This window comes from Petromyzon marinus, chromosome 41 (genome assembly GCF_048934315.1).
Source record: "Petromyzon marinus isolate PM22_M1 ecotype Great Lakes invasive population chromosome 41, UKy_Petmar_22M1.pri1.0, whole genome shotgun sequence".
In the NCBI taxonomy this organism is placed as follows: domain Eukaryota; kingdom Metazoa; phylum Chordata; class Hyperoartia; order Petromyzontiformes; family Petromyzontidae; genus Petromyzon; species Petromyzon marinus.
In genome coordinates, this window is record NC_133707.1 from 8621314 (window position 1) to 8642474 (window position 21161).

General features: G+C 44.5%; 1 protein-coding gene across 1 annotated transcript in view; it reads right to left on the reverse strand.

Moving 5' to 3' along the window:
- LOC116951047 (uncharacterized) overlaps window positions 1-20939 on the reverse strand; it is a 98249-nt gene extending 77310 nt beyond the window's left edge. The window contains exons 1-5 of the mRNA XM_076073353.1: window positions 17728-20939; window positions 8472-8527; window positions 7274-7330; window positions 5169-5261; window positions 630-758 (exon numbers count right to left, since the gene is read on the reverse strand). Of these exons, the coding sequence (XP_075929468.1) occupies window positions 630-758; window positions 5169-5261; window positions 7274-7330; window positions 8472-8527; window positions 17728-17762 (370 nt within the window). The 5' untranslated portion in view covers window positions 17763-20939. The remainder of the gene's footprint in view (window positions 1-629; window positions 759-5168; window positions 5262-7273; window positions 7331-8471; window positions 8528-17727) is intronic.
- Between the last annotated feature and the right edge of the window lie 222 nt (window positions 20940-21161).

The window sequence follows — 21161 nt, forward strand, 5'->3', positions numbered from 1 at the left end:
GCGATTTTTAGTCATTTTATTAATTAAAAACACTGATAAGTGGCTTAGTAAGCGTTTGTTCTTATGCCAAGCTCAAGATATTTGCCATCAAACAATTGTGAGTGCGGCCATAGGATGAGGGCATCTGGGGCTAGTGGGGCTTAGCGTCCCTCGATCCCGTTAACCAGCTCTCGCGTTCACGCGCAGCCTCCACGGTGAAGCCCCCTGAAGCCTCGACGACTCGGTGAGACGGTGCAAGGCCACCACCGGCAGGGCGCGTGGAGGACTGGCGAAGTTGACGTGGACCAGTGGAGCTTGTGCGTGTGTCAATCTAGCAGTTCCTCTGCTCATGTCAACCTTGCGGCTCTCTTGTCTCTGTACGTTAAATTTTCGAAATATATTATCGTAAAATTTTTTTAATTTCATGTACAACAAAATAAATATTTTAGGCCCTTGCAAAATAAAAAAAGATACGTTCACTCATCGCCTAGGAACGCAACTTTAACAGAGCGCGCTCGCTTTGAGACCGTGCTGTGGGCCTAACGCTCGCGTATCCACGACCGCTTGCGTTTAAAAGCAATGCCTAGAGGTTTTTGGAGTCTGCCCTTCTGAAGACAAAACATCCTCCGCCAATCGAGCCTCGGACCTACTTGTGAGGTTCGAGTCAGTCCAAGTTTCCCAGCTGTCGGTCTTGCTGCGGAGACCCTGCTGACCCCCATACGAAGAGGGTCTCAGGGTCACTGACCCCTTCCCACTGATCACCTTGACCGCGCCACCCTCTGTGCGGGACCCAAGGCCACGTCGTGGTGAGTGCGGAAACAAGCGGTTCCCAACGGGGGACAGGTCAAGCGCAGGTCCGCTCACTCCGCGTGCAAACGGCTAAATTTGGGGCTCCCCGGCAGTCCCATTGGCAAACACATTTCGCTGGCGCCGCATTTCAAACGGCACGCACGCTTGAAATGAACGGTGAAGCGTCCTTCTACGTACTGCTCAAAATAGACAATGGGCCCGTTATTATCTTCACAAGCCACGTGCCAGTGGTGTACATTTCACATTATCATGGAAGGGACCAGGCTACCCATAGGATCAATAATATATATTTAAAGGGCGCTACAGGAATAGCACTAATATACTTTTAGATGAACACTTACAAAGAATGTAATGAATGTGATCTCATCACAGTTTATGTTTTTTGTAACTTACACTAATCTCTCATACTGAGCTCTCATTATCGATAACTTCTGTCACTTAGAGAAAGCGAAAGTTATTTTTAAAAGACACCGAGAGTCACTGCTGACAAATGTCTAACGGGGCAGAACTAATAGGTGTGTGCTTTGTAAATTTGCTGACATCGATACGAAATGGACATAATATTAATAAAATAATGCATTATTAATTAATTTCTTTATCTTAGAGCCAAAATCTAGGGAACAAATCGCCACTTAAACAAAGTTAAACTCTACACATTTTGAAAGTATGAACTCTTACAACTAACCATTAGAGCTGTAATGAACCAAATCCTTGGTGAGACTCTCCCCCACGCTCTGCAGGCAGTGAGGGGTTATTCTTACAAACCTTTGCCATGCTCATGTCAGTGCTGGGTTGATAAATTAAGAAATGGGCAGAATTACAGAACAGCAATGGATGCTGCTGCATTGCCCTCTTCTGCACACAATGCACATTGCACTTCTGCTTATTATGCATGATAGTTACCAATTATCAACCGTAATTAGTTTACGAGATCTAAATGAGATGAGGCTCAACCCTGAGTGAAATGGTCATTGGCTGAATATGCAGAAATAACTAATCATATATTTGCTCTCTTTGTTTTAATGTGTTTGCAAATGGGGGTTTTAATTTTGTTGTACAAGTCGAGACCTGTACACATCAGAGTTTGAATAATGAGACACCCAACTGTTCGGTCATAAAATAAATAAGAGCAGGAAAGATGGAAAAATATAATTTGGTTGAAGGCAAAATCAGGATGATGGCATTGTTTTTTTGGGTGAAATGAAAGATTTTTGATTTGTTAAGAATTTTAAGCAGAAAATGAATCATTTTCAAGAGCTAAGACCCAGAACCCTTTGTGCTTAGTCATGTGGATAATCAGAAAAGAAGTCACCAGAAATCCACAGAAGCCATAACCATACCTGTCAACCCATACGGTTTACTCGTATTCTTGTACAGGAACATTTCGTTTTCAGGTCCATACGGCGTACTGCTGTTTCAATGGGGCTTTGTAGGATGAACGTTGAGATTTACAAGGGCACGGGGTTACCAATAAGGTCTGAATTAGTCTGTAATAAGGTAGGCACTGATAAGGGGTTGACAGGTTTGCATCATTTACTTTCACAAATAAACCATTGTGAGTAAAAAAAAAAACAATTTGTGATTATATTTTATATTTTGTCGTGAGATTCTTATTAAAATTCACCAATGGTTTCAATGAGAATATATTTTTGGTGCTCTGAATTAATTCAAGCAGGGGCAGGGCTTCTGCAGATTTCTATTATACATCCCTTTAAGTGATTTTTTTTTTTGGGAGGAAAGACCGTTTGAAGAGCAAATGGAAAATCAAAATATTATGATTGGATGAGCAATGAAGTTAGGTCAATGCAGAGCCTATAGCTCACTAATCAGGTGAAAAGACTACAAGAAATGAAGGCCTCAGACTGCAGGTCCCAATGGTTACGTACTGCACGGAAGGAGCGCTACAAACGGTTAATTATGACGAAGATCGCGATACGGTGGGGGCTGCATCTGAGACAGGCTCACGGCGTGTCCTCGTGCGGTGCGTCAACACGACGCAAACCGATCGCGACTGTGCTGTTGAAAAATTTGACAGCAACTCGCCGCTGCTGCTGCTGCTGCTGCTTTGAAGCTCAAGCTGATATTTAAAAAAAAATACACGCAGCAAATTGCAGACGCTACGCAAAATGTTTTTATTCTTTCACAAATGTGGAATCATTTGTCCACAATTTGTGTGTCTCCTGAATTTTGTTGTCTGGAATTTTAGTCCAGTTATGTCGTTAGTTTTTTTGCAAAGAATGTAAGATTTTTTAACAAATAAAATCGTGAGAAAAAGCCTGTAAAAACATATTACGGTTATTTTTATTGGGTTTTCCTTGAAATCATGTTTTTATAAAGGAATTCCTGAACATACATTTCGTAACCAAATTTGACCCCACACACAATGTGTTATTCAAATAAACACTGCATTTTGAAATTAACAGGTGTTGTTAAAGGGTGTAATTTAAGCATTTGCTTAAGCATCATGAAAAGCCTTTCTAAGCTTGGTTAGTGGATGGATGCAATCGTGGACTGATCCCAGAGGGAGACTATATCAGAAACACCATTGTGGATTAATTTACATTTGGAAAATTCTGCCCTATTAAATTTCTCAATGGCTCAATCTACTTCTAAATTTCACGGCGTCTCTTTGTAGAAATGTACGACGATTTAACCGAAGATGACACCGAAAAAGTAAGTAGCTCTGACCTTCTAGACAGCATGACCCATTCCTCTACAACGTCACCTATGATATTTATTTCTTTTCAGGCAGTGTTATTGAGAAATGCACTCCGTTGTTTTGTGCCTGTGCACCATCACTGCCAACGCGTCATCACCAAATAATTCGTTTAACTCTAAATACGTACCGCGCTGTTTAACGTGTGTTAACAATAACCTTTGAAATCATTATCGTGAACGTCATTATAACGCTCTCGTGACATCGCTGCGGTGCAGCACTGACGTGCAAGGGACTGCCCTCACAGTGACAACACCGGCGTGCTCTAATGACCAGTGGCACACCCAGCTGAACATTTTAGAAGGGGGCAAATTGTCCTGCCACCTGCCTAACACGAGTGCACATCAATGACAAAATTCAGGTTTTCATTCAATAATTGTAATTGTTACTCAAATAAGAGGAATGTCAAGCCACATTGATTGATCATTTACAATTTTAGATGTATTTAAAACCCCCTAAAATCGGTCCATCGCATACAGTGGCCTTCTCAAACATTTATTTAATAATTTTTTATTTATGTGGTGCGGGTAAATGCACCTTTGCCTCACCCCTGGGTGCGCCTCTGATAATGACGTCCTTGATGACTGCAACTTTAAAGTATTTTTTGCTTTTATCATAACAAAGCTTCCAAAGCATGGGCGGAGAGACTAGAACACACAGCCTAGGCATTGACCTACAAATGCCTACAAAGCGCTGATGCTTTTATTTCAATATTTAGAGTGTTTTTTGTTTTGTTTTCCGATCTCCCAATGAGGATCAGTCACCGTGCAAAAGGGCTGTTAGTATGTTATTGTTGCACATGCAGACCTGTGGGTATCTCAAAATAATACACTAGCAATCAACGTGAATTCACAACTGAGTTTGGCTCTCTTTAAACACACACGTTCTGCACACACAACGCGAAACAGGCAATTACACAAATTAATGTCACATTAAAAGCATACATACAGTGCACAGTAATCCAACTCAATTATAACCAGTAAAACATGTTAAATATTTCATCCATATGTATTTTGAAGAAGTAAAAATTATATTACTGAGAAAAAATGCATCATTGTCAGTACCATCAAAATAACTTAACCCACCATTTCATGGTATAATACAAATGGAAGTACGTTAATAGTATGAATGCTTCAGATTCAATTAAACGTTACTTGACTGCATGTTGATATCTGCAACACCATACAGCACTTCTATGGACTAAGAATATGTTTGAAACAAGATGCCCTAAATATGAGCCGGTACACTCTCACCTTACGACAAGGTAAGAATGTGCCATTAATTCTGGGGGAGTTTTGTCAAATTATCCTTATTCATCCCGATTCAACCACAGTTCACATGTATGCTCATTGCATTTGACGGCTTTAAATGAGCAAGTGTGAGTGCATTGGGTCTCAAAAAAATCGAAGGAATAAAGATGTTAAACAATTACAAGAGCACAGAAAAGAAAACACAGTGGGATCAATCACATTTTTGGACTGCAATGCAAGAGAGCCAGAACCATACCAGCATTAGTTCGGACAAGATAAAACCCTTTTTCCACGTGCACATCTGAGCCTGTGCCAGCACGGCATGGGCGGTTTTTCACTGGAGGCACGGCTTGGATGTGCGAGTGGAAAGAGGGGAATAAAAGAGTGGTGACGAGCCCTTTGTGCGCGTATACCTGTGCATTGCGGAATATCAGGTGTGCTTTGCACTCGCTTGACGTTAATGGTAAGAGCCGACACAGATCGGGGAAGCGTGCGGACCGGCGCCTCTGCAAGCAGAACACACACGGGGACGGGGGCCATGCAGGAGGGAGCAAGGCCAATTGTGTTTGTCTCGCTCTTGAGGGACAAGGCCAATTACGTCCAAAATGCCACAGAAGATCAGACAGAAGGGCCTCCATTACAATCCGTGTTCCATTCGGAACTCAGCCCACATAGGAGACTACTTGTGGCGGGAGTGGGAGATGCTCATTCGGGCCTCATGCATCCAATTTGAGGAGGCAAAATAAAACTATAATTGGCCAAGCATCTGAATCAGAACGCTCCTGAAAATGTATATTTATTCTTGGCCATGTTTTATAAAAAATGTGGAGAAATTAGTTATCTTTTAACATAGTTACAACGGTGTGCAATCTATGTTTTTTTAAGTTTAAATATTGGTTTTACAGAAGATTAACTAAAAAAAGTATGCCTCATTTTGGCCTTGATGAAGCCCCAGGAATTTAATGGGGCCTCATGGGCATTGGAGAAATGAGGATAACAATTTCAATAAAGCTGAAGGGGTTTTACCTCACTATAAGATTATTGTTTTTTTTGATAAAATTTTAATTCAATCAGATTTCTCCAAATGACTCCCTCTGAACGGACGTAAGAGCCACATAGCATGCAGGACAATCCAAGTATCACCACGGCAACATGAATTCAGTTGCCATGACTACACAGGCCCGTTACCAGAGCAACCGCAACAAGACGGCCCCAGAGTGGAGGCATTAAGAGTGAACAAAAACAGACAGGGGGACAGCAATCACGGTGGTTATCTCACGGAGAAGACCACCACTCAGGCTCCCCACAAGAGGGGGGGGGGGGGGGGGGACTCCCCCAGAGATGGAGTGAGTGTGTGAGCAGGAAAGCTAGCGGTGGTGGCAGCAGCAGCAGCAGCAGCATCAGAGTGCATATCCATTACTCGCACACGTGTCGCTAGAACAGCAAGATCTAAACGAGTGCCGCCATTTTGTTTTTAATAGTCCTAGCTTATATGGACATAGATGGCAACATAAACAAACACTATTGAAATGATGTCACGATCACACCAAATTGTTATTCTGGTCGTCAGTCGCACGCGGTTTAGTTGTTAATTGAATTGCGTGAGGGCACGTGGTTACGAACACACAACTTTTGGCCAATGTTTATGCGTGGGCTTTCACGAACAATATTATGATGCATAATAACTTTCTTTTGCATCAGATCATCGTACAGGATAATGCCAATTTAGAGAGCAGAGCTTTTATTAACACCTCATGATGCCGGATGCAGTCTCCAGCCAACCATCATACACAATTTTAAAGTTTTGCATGCTTTTCAACGCTGTGGTTTTGCTGATAAACCAAATTAATTGGCATATTTGCCCACGTGGCAACTTAATTTAATTGGCTCTGTCGGGTGATAGAGGATTATAGTGATTTTTTTTACATATCTACATGATTTAACCCAAATGAAACGAATTATGAATCACAACTTTCAGGATCCCTTTAGAACTTCGCATGTGATCACACCAGCTTTGTCCAAAAAAACAATTGCAAACGAGATAACATTGCGTGCACATTTATGAACAAGATTCTGTCCCGTATCTAAAACTGAAGATACAGAATTTTGTATAAATACCGTAGGTGGTAAGTAAGATGTTCAAGCACCAAGTAGACAACACCTATTGTAAGCCATAAAGTCTGCATTAACCACACATATTTGTCGTCCAGAAATACAAACAAATATGCTTTAATAATGTGTGCACTGTGGTTGAACTGACTGGCCTACACCAGAGACAGACCCTTTATGGCTTTGTCAGCGCTAACGATCAAAAGGCCGCCAATAGGTGAAGGGTACACTGGCAATGCAAACACCAAAAAAATCAATAGCTTGGGTGAAGCAGTACTTGTATGTTTGTGTAAAACAGCCTTTCAATGTTTATGAGCTCCGTGTTGGATGATCAACCTGTGTAGCCTTCGATAAAACAATCAGATATCATGACGCGACGTATGGCTTGAAAACAACATTTTAAACTTACCCCCACCTACACCGAGAGAACCATTTTGGGGTAATCCATTACTGCTGAAGGTTCTGTCTGTTGACAAAAATGAAAAAAAAATCGTTATAATCAATGCTTTACACATGTTAGAATAACTCAACACGTGTCTCTTAATCAATGTGTATACATCTTAGTTTTTAGGAGTCAGAAAGTTACAAAAGTAAGTGCAATAACACAGGCAAATCTTGACTTAAAGCTTTCATGACTGCAGGAATTCATATTCTTTGGGTCTTTTGGTAAAGTCACGTAGATAGTTTTTTTTTATTTTTTATTAATTTGAACCTATCTACGTGACTTTACCGAAAGACCCAAAGAATATAAATAACACAAAATCAAGAAAAAAATAACACAGGCACACGCCACACTCTTAAAATAATAATCGAATTCAGGTAATGGGTTTCACAGCGCACACCACCGCACCACTGCTCCACCATCCAACCCACTGTTATCGTTAAATATACACTGTGGCAGATCACAGAATCAATACATCAATGAGTAGTAATTGTTCACAAAAAAACTATATTTGTGTTTAAGGATTGCTTCCTGACCTTCCACCCATGTCTACGGAGAGTGAGGAGGATGGCTCAGAGACTGTGGGCCAGAACCGGGTTGCCCCTGGGCCACCAGAGCCCAATCGCCAGCGGCCATGGAAATGCGGCAAATACAATGCCCCATTGGCATGGGTGGAGTAGTGAACACAGTGGTTAACGCACGGTGCTACGAACCCGGCAACCCGGTCACGGCTAATATCAGTGGCGAGGGCGCCACGGTGGCAAGATGTCAGCTACCTCGCCTGGTATACAGGAGGTCCAGGGTTAAATCCCGACCCTGACGCTTTCTGTATATTTGGAGTTTGTGTTCCCCAAGGTCGTGTGGATTTTCCCTCACGTTTAGAAACTTGCGTTTAGAATATTTGACTGCTAGAAATTTCCACATGAGCCACTTCGTTTGGCTATCATTTGTGATGGCCAGGTCGCTCGGTGGGCTTTACCTGGTAAAAAAAGACAACTTAGTAAAGAGTAATAGTATAGAGTCATGATAGACCAGTCCTGCTCTGCCAAGCCCTTTACCAACCTGTACTAAGTTGGCTGTAATTGGTTTATTTTGCTCTAATGTTAATGCATGGATAGATGAGGACATGCACTTAAATCTCCTCCCATTACCCAAATGTCCTTACCTGAGTTCATGCTGACACTTGAGCTTGTCCCTTGAACGTCAAGGCTTTGGTTGTCTCTGGAGGAGAAATGTGGACAGAACACATGAGGTGCCGAACTGAAGATTCCATCGACTTTGCTGCGCTTGTACGTTGTTAATTGAGTGGACTGAATGTTGAGCATCGTTGGAAAAATAAAAATAATCTAATGTAAAGAAAACTAAAATGTACAAATATATGATGCTGGATGTAATCTCCACGAGAAACGTATACAATTGTCATTGTGCTTGAACATTGTAGTTTTGCTGAAGCACCAAATACATTTGCATATTTGCTCATATGACAGCTTGATTTTATGGGCTCTGTTGGGTGGTGGAGGGTTCTAGTTCAAACATTGACATCATTACCGGCACGATCTCACGCAAAATAATCTAACTTTGAAAGAACAAATATTTATTTAAAAACATTCACTTTTCTAAGCTTTGGTGACAAGGTTGAACGATGAGTAATTTTGCAAGGATTCTAAATCAACTAAAATCCATAACAGCTACTTCCTTATCCAGTGAGGGCCTCTCCTAGGTTGACTCGGCCTATAATGAGCATCTGTTGCTGCATGTCATGCTGAGAAATGAGTGTGGAGATACGACTCGTGGACAGCAGCATGTCTAGCCTACGGTTATCTGGAACGTTAACCATTGTTTTTACACATTCCATTCTAAAACAAATATTTCTATAAAATCAATCATGCCAAACATGCACACTTTATACGCAAAAAACATACGCATATTGAAGGAAGACTCAACGTGTCCTCATAACAATGTAGTTTATACAGGGTACTGCTCTGCAACAATTGTCCTTTTCCATTGTAATAAGTATTTTTTTTTCACACGGAAGGAAACCAGAGTACTTGGAGAAAGTCTAAGTTGTCTTGTGGTTGTTGTTGTTGTTTGACTTGCATCCCACTGGGATTTTTGCACACAGCCTTGGTGTACGGTGCTATTTCAGGAATATTTGGATGTTTTTCCTGGATTTTCTGTTTGCACAGTCACATAATCACTTTAAGATGTTTTCTTGTTCATGTTTTTGTTTTTTGTTTGTTGCGGTTGCACCCGATTCAAGAGCCAAATGGCGCACAGGGCTATACCAAATAAATTAAACTGAAAAAACTGAAACATACAAGGGGATGGTAGAGTGTGAAAAATAAAAATAGGTTTTACCCTTTCTGGCTATAAAACAGGAAGTGTTAAGATGTTCAAAACACCAAATAGAAACCTTTTGAAAGTAATCAAGTCTGCATTAACACCACACGGTACTTGTGGTGAACATGCAAACAAATATGATCTGATAATTGCATTGTCTTTTAAACTGATTGGCCTACACCAGACACATACTTACTTATGGCCTGGTCTCACCAGTGTCAGACCAGAGAACGTCAAAAGGTGAACAGTGAAAAAACAATGCACGTATCAGAGCACTTATAGCTCGGAGTGGGCGGCTATATCATGGGACCTTTTTTGGGGATGGCAGAATTCTGCGCAGACAGGTTCATGAACGCACTTCTCATGCTGCTATCTCATGGCCACCAAACGTCTCCCGGAAGGTTTCACAAAGATATGCGATCCACCAACACCTGCCTCCAAGATTCTGGCTTACAGGCGGGCATTACAGATCGGGTTACCACCTGTCCTGGTTTTCTCAGGATGCCTTCTCGTTCAGATCGCTTTTCATGGGAAACCTCTAAGTCTCCTCTGGATGTTAAAAAGTTCTATATTGATAAGTTGTGTAAAAGTACAACGCTCAGGACAATGTATTTGCATGTGGCTTCCCCCGCTTCTGGTATTGAGATATTCTTGTTCCCATGAAAAATCCCCAGTATTTTTATACGTCAGAGGTGGCAACCCTAATCACCACGCGCAGCTGCGTGCAGCATCGGCGACGTTGCATGGAGGAACTGGGGACCAGAACGTGAACTCCGTTTCATTACTTGAATAGCAGCAGCAACAGCAGCAAATAACAAAAAATAGTGCACCACCAAGCGAATCACTTGGATGCGTGAGATTCCACGGTATTGGGCAGCTTCCACGGAAGGCGGTGGCATTGGCATTTCAGCGGCACGCCTGAAATCCGAACCCCGGTGGCGGCGGCGGGTGACCCGCGCGGAAGCCTCCACGCCACCCCCCCCCCACGGCGTGAAACGAGAAGGAAAAAACCCCGACAAGTGAGGGCAGCTCGGTGTAACCCGGTGATTTACGCGGTACCGGCCGACGTTCGCCGCCCTCGCGGCACGAGAGTGACGAAGTGCGTTGTGTTTGCCTCCACTAAAAATGCGGCGCTCGCGATGTCAGCCTCGGCGACTGCCAGGCGCCTGGGCTAATTTTTCAGGGGTTACGAGGGAATGGATGCGTGGTGCAGGCCACCCACTGGGCTGCGTGACCCCACCAGCGGGGGTCGAATATCTTCTTGGGCACCAGCAAAGGTCAAGGGACCCTGGGAGGCAAGGGGCGGGGAGGGTGCGATGGGATTCGTTTTTTTTTGTCGTTGCTTTGTTATAATTCTATCTGCGATCCAATAGGGCTGGGAGGGGTGGGAGTGAGTTGGGGGGGGGCGTTCAGCTGCCGCTCCGTAAATCAGCCCCTTCGCGGGGTTAAGCAAAGGGACGTGAAGGCGGCATTCATGAATGGAGGCATCGCTGGCTTCCCTCACCACGGCCAGGGAAAGTCCACATTGCTCCGGTCGGCCTCTGCTTCTCGCGATTCCACCACCGTTCTCACTGCACCTGTGCTTTTGTATTGTTTGCTGTTGTAACTTTCTGACCACGTGCCCCTTGCTGGACACCTGTGAAAAAAAAGCTTCACAGCTCATCGGGATCCTCCAGTATAAATACATGGTCTGATTCTGATTGTGTCGGTCTCCGACCTCGACAGATCTCAGAAGATGAGCAGGTTTGACCTTCGACAGTGCTTGGGTGAGCAACCGCCGTTGGCAATTGGTGTTACAATATCGGCTACGTTGTAGGTATGGAGAACTTATTTCACACCATCCGTAGCCAGCCGTGCTCATCGGAGGTGCGGGCAGCAAAAGGCAGCGCAGAAAATTCCACTGTTGTACTGTACGTACCCTCACTGACGGACATGGCGAACGTCTGTATGGCCCGCGCAGCGTGTGGATTGACAGAGGGCTGTATGTATACAATACACGGACGTCTACGCCGCGCTAGTACAACCTCATGCACGCACAGGAGTCGTCGGTCCCAGCAAGGGAAGAATGAACGTTGAGAGATAGGCGGTCACGCAGCAGGAATTTGGCACAGACGAGGAATTTAATTATTGAGCTGCAATGCGATTGTATCCAGAACACTGGGGTTTAGGGTCCTCTGTTCTCATCGTCAAAGGGAGCGAGGGGGATTTTTCATTTAAAAGGGGGTAGAGGCAAGACTACAGCCTGATGGCCCCATCTGTAAGGTGATCCTTAGCAGGGCTTCGTTCTATTCCTTAAACAATGTTTGACAAACTACGAAGGCAGGAAAGCCAGATATTAGTAAGAAACAACGATTCCTTCAAACTATTTTTTTAATCTAATAATAATTATTATGTCATTAAAGCATGGCGAAGTATGGTTAAACAACCCCATGACTGGCATGGCTTGGGGAGTTTTCATCCAGCAGTGGATTAATGAAGGGCTTTTAAACGTGAAACATTTAACTCAACTAATGTCAGCTATTTACCCAGCAAAGCGTCACAGAGTCTTAAGACTTTTTTTTTCCATGAGGGTCCTGCATTGGGACGTTCAATTTCATGAACGAGTGTCTTGACTGAACGCGGGAGTAAATCCGAGAACCCGAAGAAGACCCAAGCGTACAAGGGGTAACACTCAAATGCTGCCACCATCTCCTGGCCACCCTGCAGCCCCGCACTCCCACACCTGCCAATCCCTGGTGGTGATCACCCACCCAAGTACCGACCATGCTCAGAAATCCGGCTTAGCTTCCAAGATCCGATCGGGTGCACTTCAGGGTGATTTGGTCATCGTCAAACCATGCGCAGTTAAGCCAACTATTTGTGGTTATGATAATAGGTTTTACTCTTTTATCTGGCAACAAAATTGACACCTTTTTACAAGGGATCATGTTTGCATTCACCACAATACTTGCGGTCAAAATGCAAACAAAAAACAGCACTCTGATAATGCATGCATTGTCCTTGAAACTGATTGGTCCACACCAGAGACAGCTTTTGTTAGAGCCCAGACTCACACGGTGTCTGACTAGATAACGCCAAAAGGCGCACAACTCAAAGACAATGCACCATCAGATTATTGAGAGCTCGGGGTAAGCATTAACATCATTGTAAAAAGGTGTCAGTTTTGTTGCCAGATAAAATGGTAAAAACCTATTATAATATTTTGCTACTGGCAAAGGAGGTCTCATGATGATATTTGTAGTTAGCGGCGTGGAAACGCAGTCCAAATTAAATAATGCAGCATGAATAGACTATGAGACAGCAAGGGCCAAATAATTCACGATGAATGTGCTTCCTTATTGCAAATAGCTCACTAAGAATAGCCATGCCACGTATACATGGGCACGTGCTAGCTGCCCGCGCACTGCAAACTCGCGGTATAATCGTAGACGCTGGTAATTGCACTGAAGCGTGCGCGTGTGTCATCGTACAGGCGTTTTTTTTCGTCACATGGGCACAGAACAGTGACTCACACGTGGCACGTGTAGGACAGAAAGGGCCGTTAGACTGGGTGTATAGTTAGCAGAGCAAATGACCTAAAATAAGTGATTGGACCAATTTTTCTTTTAAAGACTTGGAACATCTGTGCATGCAGGAGGATAGCACTCAAACTCCACACATACACAACAAAAGCCTATACCAGGCCTACTTTCTGTTATTTCACCTACTTGGTACCTAATTTCTCTAGATATACAGAACTCCTTTTAGCCGAGACCCTATTACCAGTGACTCCTCTTCTCCATGGGAACTGCAAATAACTTCTATTATTTGTGGCCCTATCCTTTCAATTTTGTGAACATTTTCGGATTACGGAGTAAATTTGTGGATTATGGGTTCCGTGATATGGTTGCCCATATGACCATGGAGGAGAGAAGTTCTCCTGGAGTTGATTCTCATCACCGTGATCCACTTACCCCAAATTCTCAGTTGTTAGGTTCCAGGTGTACTCCTGCCAACGCATATGAGTGTTGGAAACACAATTAAAAAGTAACACTTAAACCTTAGGAATTCTCAAGAAGATTCTTATGGAAGGCTTTGTGTAGACCTAACTGCCTAGATAATTGAGATGAAAAGGCAAATGCATTTGACAAGTCGCGTAACAGAAAATTTGGCAAGAGAAATCTGCTACAATGAGAAGAAGAGCGGATATGTGCTGGGAGTGAGCGAAAATGCCGACAAGCAGGAATTAACTAAGAGGTCTAATTCAGAAGCAAGGTGGCATATACAGGACACATCCTAAGAGGGTCAGCGACAGGTATGACGAAGATGATTGTGTAGGGGAATTGCAAGCGAAGAGGGCCAAAGGCCGGAATAGGATCAGTTGGTGAAACAATCTGAGACTTTGGACGGGACTCTCCCTCAGAGATGCTGAAAATAAAGAAATATGGAAAGCGTTTGTCATGAGCATCGACCTTCATTTATAAAGTTGACTCGAGATATAATTTCATCATGAAAGTCAACATTGCTTTATAGTTCCTCTGGAACTTCTGGGAAGTCCTATATGATTTTTACATCAGAAGGCACAACTGCATACCAATGATAAGATGTGTAACAATGATCGGGAGCTGTCTGAACGCCTTTCAAGAGTTCTCCGCAAAGACGTGCCTAATAGTCCAACCCCTACTCATTATATCATGGCTGGCATAGACATGACAGTTGCCTGCAATTCACGTGGGGGTTGGTGGATCACGGAATGATGGAACCACCACGTGCCTGAAGACACGTGCAGGGGCAACAAGGCAATGTCTGTGGATGCCTGCACAGCAAGTAGGTTTCTGACCAGCTACCATGTACAGTTTGTGTGTTTCTCTCTCTGCGCGTGGGTTTTCTTCAGACACGTGACCAGGGTGAACGGTGACCGGCTGCTAAGGAGGGTGAGGGGTGGGAGCACTGGAAGTGGCTAGGGGAAGAGGGACACAGCAGCATCTGATTGGGTGACAGACTCCAAACAACGGACGGGATGGAAGCCGTCTCAGTTGATGGATGCAACTATATGGAACAGAGATCGGTGGAGATACATTGCAGGCAGATTATCGCTGAAGGAATACAGCCATGCCTCAATGGCTGAGAAAGGCCAAGGGATCACAGCAAACAGACTCTGGTTTTCTCACACATGTAAAATAACTGTCCCTATAATATGCCAAGCAACTCTTTCCTGCATGTGACCGCCGAGACCCAATCAAGCTTAACAACCTCCATGCCGAAGGGCACGTGAAGTAAATTCACGTGCGTAAACGTATTGTCATGAGGAAGGCAGTAGATGTGAGATCGGAATTATGAACGGTGTCCTTAACGTTCGTAATGAGTGTAGCTGTAAACAGTTGCAACTCTCAGGGGAGACGAAATGAAGGTCCGAACTTTGTTCTCCAGAGGCTAATGCCCCCCAACCATTATCCCGCTCAGGTGCCCAAAATTAACACAAAGGCACTTGCTGGTCCATCATCACGTGTCACATTTATGGCTCAAGGTGGCAGTTGAAGGCCAACAACATAGCTGTCAGCATGCAACAGGCGTCATGGAGCAGTTAAGAGACGTCCTAAAAAAAAAAAGCGACGTCTCGCACGCGCTGGCGCGCGTTCGACCTTACGTCGCCCCGCCGGAACGCCGGGGGCGGCTGGAAACTCGTGTTTATTTTGTGAACGGGGACAGACGCTCCGTAAAAAGCGACGAGTAATCCATCGGACTGGACCGCGGACGCATTTCGGGAGCGACGGAAATAAACCGGCGCTGTACACTTGGAGGGGATCATGTAAACAAGATGGGGGCCATGTGACATTCCCCCGCCGGCGTTCCGGATTAGCGCGTCCTCTCTCGTTCTGTCGCTCCGTTCCGGAGTCGCCCAAATGAGGTGGGGGGAGGGGGCTCTCGGCCAAATTCGACCCGGTTGACACTCGCGCGTTGCCCTCTCCGTTCGGCAGCAAAGCCGAGGCACAACAAGTCTCCGTTAGTTTACTCTCGCAGGCACAAGGGTATCGTGGAGTTTTGCAACGGCACGGCACCTACAGCGGTGTCCCGCGCCCCCCCCCCCCCACTTTCCAACCCTGGCCCGACGAGTGGAATATGAGCAGCCAAGGCAGTGGGGCGTCAAGTGGACAGGTCTGAAAATCTTTCCACTCCTCTTTAAAAAAAAATTGCATCCAGCTGTGCCATTTCAAAGTCAAGTCAAAGTGTCCCCCATCCCTCTGCTCCAACGATAGATCGCGTAGACGACATAATCCCCCGTTGGTGGCCCCTGAGCCAGTGGTGGAAATTATACATTCCCAGGGCAGGGGCAAGTTTATCCAAAGGTGTTACTTACACGTGGCACAGTATATAGCCAGGAAGGTGTAAGCACATGGCAGCCCTGGAGAAAACTGGGCTCAAAAAGTTGTCAACCTAAATGTAAAAGGCAGGTGTTTCAACAATACAAGATGCGGTGGCGAGATATTAACTCCCTCGCCTGGTATACAGAAGGTCGCGGGATCGATCTCGACCCTGACGCCTGTATATTTGGAATTCGCATGTTCTCCTTGTGGTCGCATGGATTTTTCTCTCCGGGTCATCCAGTTTTTCCCTCCACATTTAGAATCACCACGCGTTTAGAGTCTTTGGCTGCGATAAATTTCCACGTGATAAGCCACTTCGTTGGGCTATCATTTGTGGCCATGTGGCTTCTGAAAAAATAGCTACGTAGCTCAGTGGGCCTTACCTGGCAAAAAGAAAAAAAAAACCTTAGTTTAGTAAATTAAGATATCTCACCCTGTTGAGGCCACAAAGAACAAGACACTGCCCTCGCAGGTCCGCGAGAAGACCAATGTTGATAAAGCTGCGACAAGGGCATGGAATTCTACACACGTCTGAGCACTCGGACAATGAGCAGAAGCCACTCCGCTGTTCCTTGCGAGGTTACAGAGACGGAATCGCCATGCCCCTTCTTCCCTCCCTCGTGCCTTCCCATGCTTTATAATCCCCAATGAAGGATATTTTGGGCTTTGCCGATGCTTTTTATGGAACAGGAGCCCAGCGCAGACGTAGACGTACACAAACCGGTAGCGAACTTTAAAGACGTTACCCCTGGTAGCCCGTTGTGACTTGAAGCAATACGGGGACTCGAGATACGCACTGCCCAATGACTGTGACCGATGTCAACGACAATAAGTTAGATTCTGGATGCGTCCACAGCATAAACAACCTGTCTCAGAGCACAGAAATCAGGTGGCAAAGGCTAAAAATTCTTGTTTTCACTCATCTCATGAAAATTACCCATGATAAAGTGAAAAAGTGAGAACTGTATAATTCAATCTCAATTTTTTTTTATTGTAAATATTATATATTAGACTTCCCAATTGTGGAATCCAGGATATATATTTTTATTTGTACTGATAGATGTTAGGATCATCGTAGACCACATGTTTATTAATGAGCGCAGACTTTTTGTGACAAAATATTGTACTGGTTTTTTGACACGGACCCAAAACTGGCGTCGCTCCACACATTAAATTAATGTACGAAGTTCCGCTTCACAGCTCACGTCGACTTGTGGACTCTGTTCGCACGAAGTAAATTAAAGGCAAAACTGAAGAGGTCACTTGCTCTGATCTCATTAAGGCATTCTAGTGGTAAGTGGTCATTTAGCCAGATTCACTTCAAGTTTTTGGAAAATCGTTGACAGAGAGTTAACTTCGAAACTATAGAGTATTTTTTTTTATTTTACCAGGTAAGGCCCACTGAGCTATCTTTTTCAGAAGCGGCCTGGCCACAAATGATAGCTCAACGAAGTGGCTTATCACGTGGAAATTTACAGCAGCGGCCAAACACGCTGAACGCATGTTTCTAAATTGTGAAGGGAAAAACCGGAGAAAAATCCACGCGACCACAGGGAGAACATGCGAACCCCAAATATACAGGCGTCAGGGTCGGGATTATAATCCACGACTTCATTGTAATCCACGACTTCCTGTATACCAGGCAAGGGAGTTAACATCTTGCCACCGTGGCACCCCTAACTGAACGCCCAAGCAAAACAGCAGCAGATATCGCACCAGAGTAGTTTTAGCACTTACCTCTTTCCTCGTTTATCGGTAAGTTCAGGCGGCATGTCCCAAAACCTAATATTTAAAAGTAGATAAATAGTGTGTGCATATATGTTTTACTCTCAGTTGAATGTTCTGATGGGTCTCCGTTTAATGCGCACCGTACGCACTGTAATTTTATGTTGCTATACCCACGTGCGGTGATGGCTGAGGACTTCAATTATTGTGAGACGTTTGACACGGAGTTCAGCTTTAAGCTGTCCCACCCGGTTGGGTCATGCTGCTTAAAAAATGTCGCCCTACCCCTCCCAGCGACGCTAATTTAAGCGCCCGATGATTGAGTGCTCAGAGTTGTGGCAGCCAGCGGGTTATGGGAAAATTACATCCCCACCCCACGTATAAAAGGCATCGGTTTTTCCAGCCGGTTTTTTCTTCATCATTTTTTGTTGTTGCCGTGCTTCCAAATAAAAGCACGAGAAAATAAATAACGGAGCGACGCAACCGCGCAACAATGCTCGAGCATGGTCCAGCTCTCCGATGTGACTTTTTTTTCCTTCCTCCCGAGTTGGACCGCGTGGTTGTTCGGCACGATGTCCGACGTTTCGCTCCACGTGCCGCGAGAGGCTCCCGGGAACGCGCAGCGAGACGCCAGACGCAGCGCAGAACACCGTGAGGTACAAGAGGTACAAGCGACCGCAAAAAAAAAACAACTTACGCGGTGGTAATGCAACGTATTTCTCCCGTCACTGGATGGTTAACGAAATCGGGTGAGGCTTACACGTGACTATCTGGGCTACATAGTTATTAGAGGAAAAAACAGTAACACGGGGTGACTATGGTCAGGGTGAGCAATAGGGGGTGGTAGCCGCCGTGCGTCAAACACGCCCCATTGACGTGCGCACATCTAAACAGAAGCCAGGAGAAAATAGAACCGTGTTCCCAACATTCTTCTCTCGAAAGTTCTGAATGGGAGGAGCTAATATTAGACAGAGTGCCGTTGAAATTAGTCAGCGGGCAAATTTCCTCTCGCGTCGATTCAATACGATCTTCTCTTACGTTGTTTTTGCGACGGTCGTCTTCTGAGTATCTTATACCAAGGAAGTATTTGTAGTCTTATCTCTGTGATACAAGGAGAGTAAATTGCTCAAGCGTTGCCTGCAATGAACTTTATATACGGCCAATAGTAAAATTGCCAATGAACGTGCCAAATGTGGACCCTAATCGGTTGGCTTATTTTCAGAGACGCGGCTTATTTTATGAGGTTGAAAGGGAGCGGCATGCAGATGGATAGGTCTGGGCAGAAAAGATAATATTATTTCTCCTAAGTGAGAATACATAACTTGATAATTCTGTAATCGTAAATGCTCACAGATGCTCTAACATTAGCTGCAACTACAGGGATTATAACAACTAATCGCAGAAGCCCTTAGGACCATTCAACAGCACTACCCTCCTCCAAACAGACCCACTATATTTTCCATGATACCTTTAAGATAAAGAAGAAAGAAAAATAAGTACGAACTGCAAAAGCAAAACCAACAGTCTTGCCCCATCAGAAGCAAGAACAGTGCCTTTAGAAACCAAAGCCTTCAATTTGTCTTTATAGATTTGTTGGTTCAACAGGGACGTGGCTCTTTAAGAAGGAGTAGCTGCTCAAACAGCCCATCCTCAAATAAGGTTAAGCAAAGATGCTTACTCACAAATTCGATGTCGTACACTTAATCGCTGAGTACTGCAATACCCAGCCCCTGGTCTCCCAACATCGTCGTCATCATCATCATCAACAGAATGGAATCTACTTGAAAGCCAGACCTTTGACCAATCGCGCTATACCCGGCTACAATTCGCGAAGAACGAAAATAAATGGTGAGCATTGCACATTGAGTTCTGAGAAGGAGCGGCAGAAAATACATTGAGTGCTGTATAATAATAATAAAAAAAAACCTGTTCATCGGCATGGCATTTACTGGTGCATAGAGAAGAGAAAAAAAATCCTTTTTTTGTGTCACGACTTCGAATACGTAGGTGCGAAGGGTGGGGAAGACTTTTCGAAGAATGCTATATTAATAGCGCGTGAACGCACACATTACCGCACCTCCGACGAGGGCAGGTTGGCTACGTACGGCGCGAAAGAAGTTCAACATACGTACGTACATCGTCACCTTTCATGGGTAATACAAAAAGCCCCGCCCTAAATTTGAGCCCGTTATCAATCCACTGCTGGATGAATGGCTCCCATGCTGTGCATGGGGGTGGTTTGACTACATTTCACCACACTGGTAAATACGACTCTATTATTATGTTATGCAGTACTGTATTACTGTGATATAGCAGTAGTGCAGTGGGTTTTAGTGCGCCGGTACTACGAACCGGCTGACCTCAGTTTGATTCCCAGCCATGGCTAACATCGGTAGCAAGTGATACCTGAACTGGTCCTGAGCACACAACCCAATCCTCCAATCTGCACTGACGAGCGCTGTGAATTCAAACACGGTGCGGTGTAGCGCACACCAACCACACTGAACAAAAACGACCTCTAGATTTATTGCCTTCAATTACCAATGCAACCGTGTTTATAACCGTGAACAGCAATATCAAGGCATGAACAAAGGCACGGTCTATGCGAATTGGCCAAGGGATTGAAGGAATGCTTAATGGACTAATTCATATTCCACAGAGTAGTGATTCTCTAGCCTGGATTGAGACGTGAATATTATAATTTTTCAAATGTGTTTAAAAATACATTTTGAGTTTTCCCCGATTCATTACGTTGCTATAGTCGCTCGCTTGCTTAGCAACATTTAAATGCAACAGTTAGGATCCCTTTCCTGCATTCGCGTACAATTGTATAAATGATGGTATAATCATCATCATCATCAGAATTATCCATGGTCAATCCACTGTTAATTGTAAGGTTTCTGATTCTGCGATGTAACAATCCATTGATCGCCTGTAAACAAGCTGATTGAATCGCTCCGTCGCTTCGGTAGACATACTTTATAATAAATTAATGCACTATTACTCTGATTACTCCGATTATCACGGTTGGCTACATACGGTGCGAAAGAAGTTCAACGTAAATACATGCAACAATAATGAAATATAACAGACACACAGCGTTTTCACCGGCATAAATGATGGTGAATCTGAGGTGCGGAGCCAAGGTCGGCGTCGCTTGAAAGCCAGGCGACGGAGGAGTTGGGGACTTTAAAGTGGCCCTTAAAGTGGGTGCCGATTGAAAGCCGCCGCTGCTGCTGCTGCTGAAAATGTGCAGAAGGAGCAGCAGCAGGGACGACGACGATGATAATGATGGCCGCATTTCAGATGGAGGGGGTTTCCACGTAGAAATCACGACCGACGATGACGGCCCTGGCCCTCGGTGTAGAGAGGAGGAGGAGGTTGTGAATGGCGCTGCTGTGGAGGGTTCTACCGTGAGATGCAGCGCAAGGAGGCAGGAGCGAAGC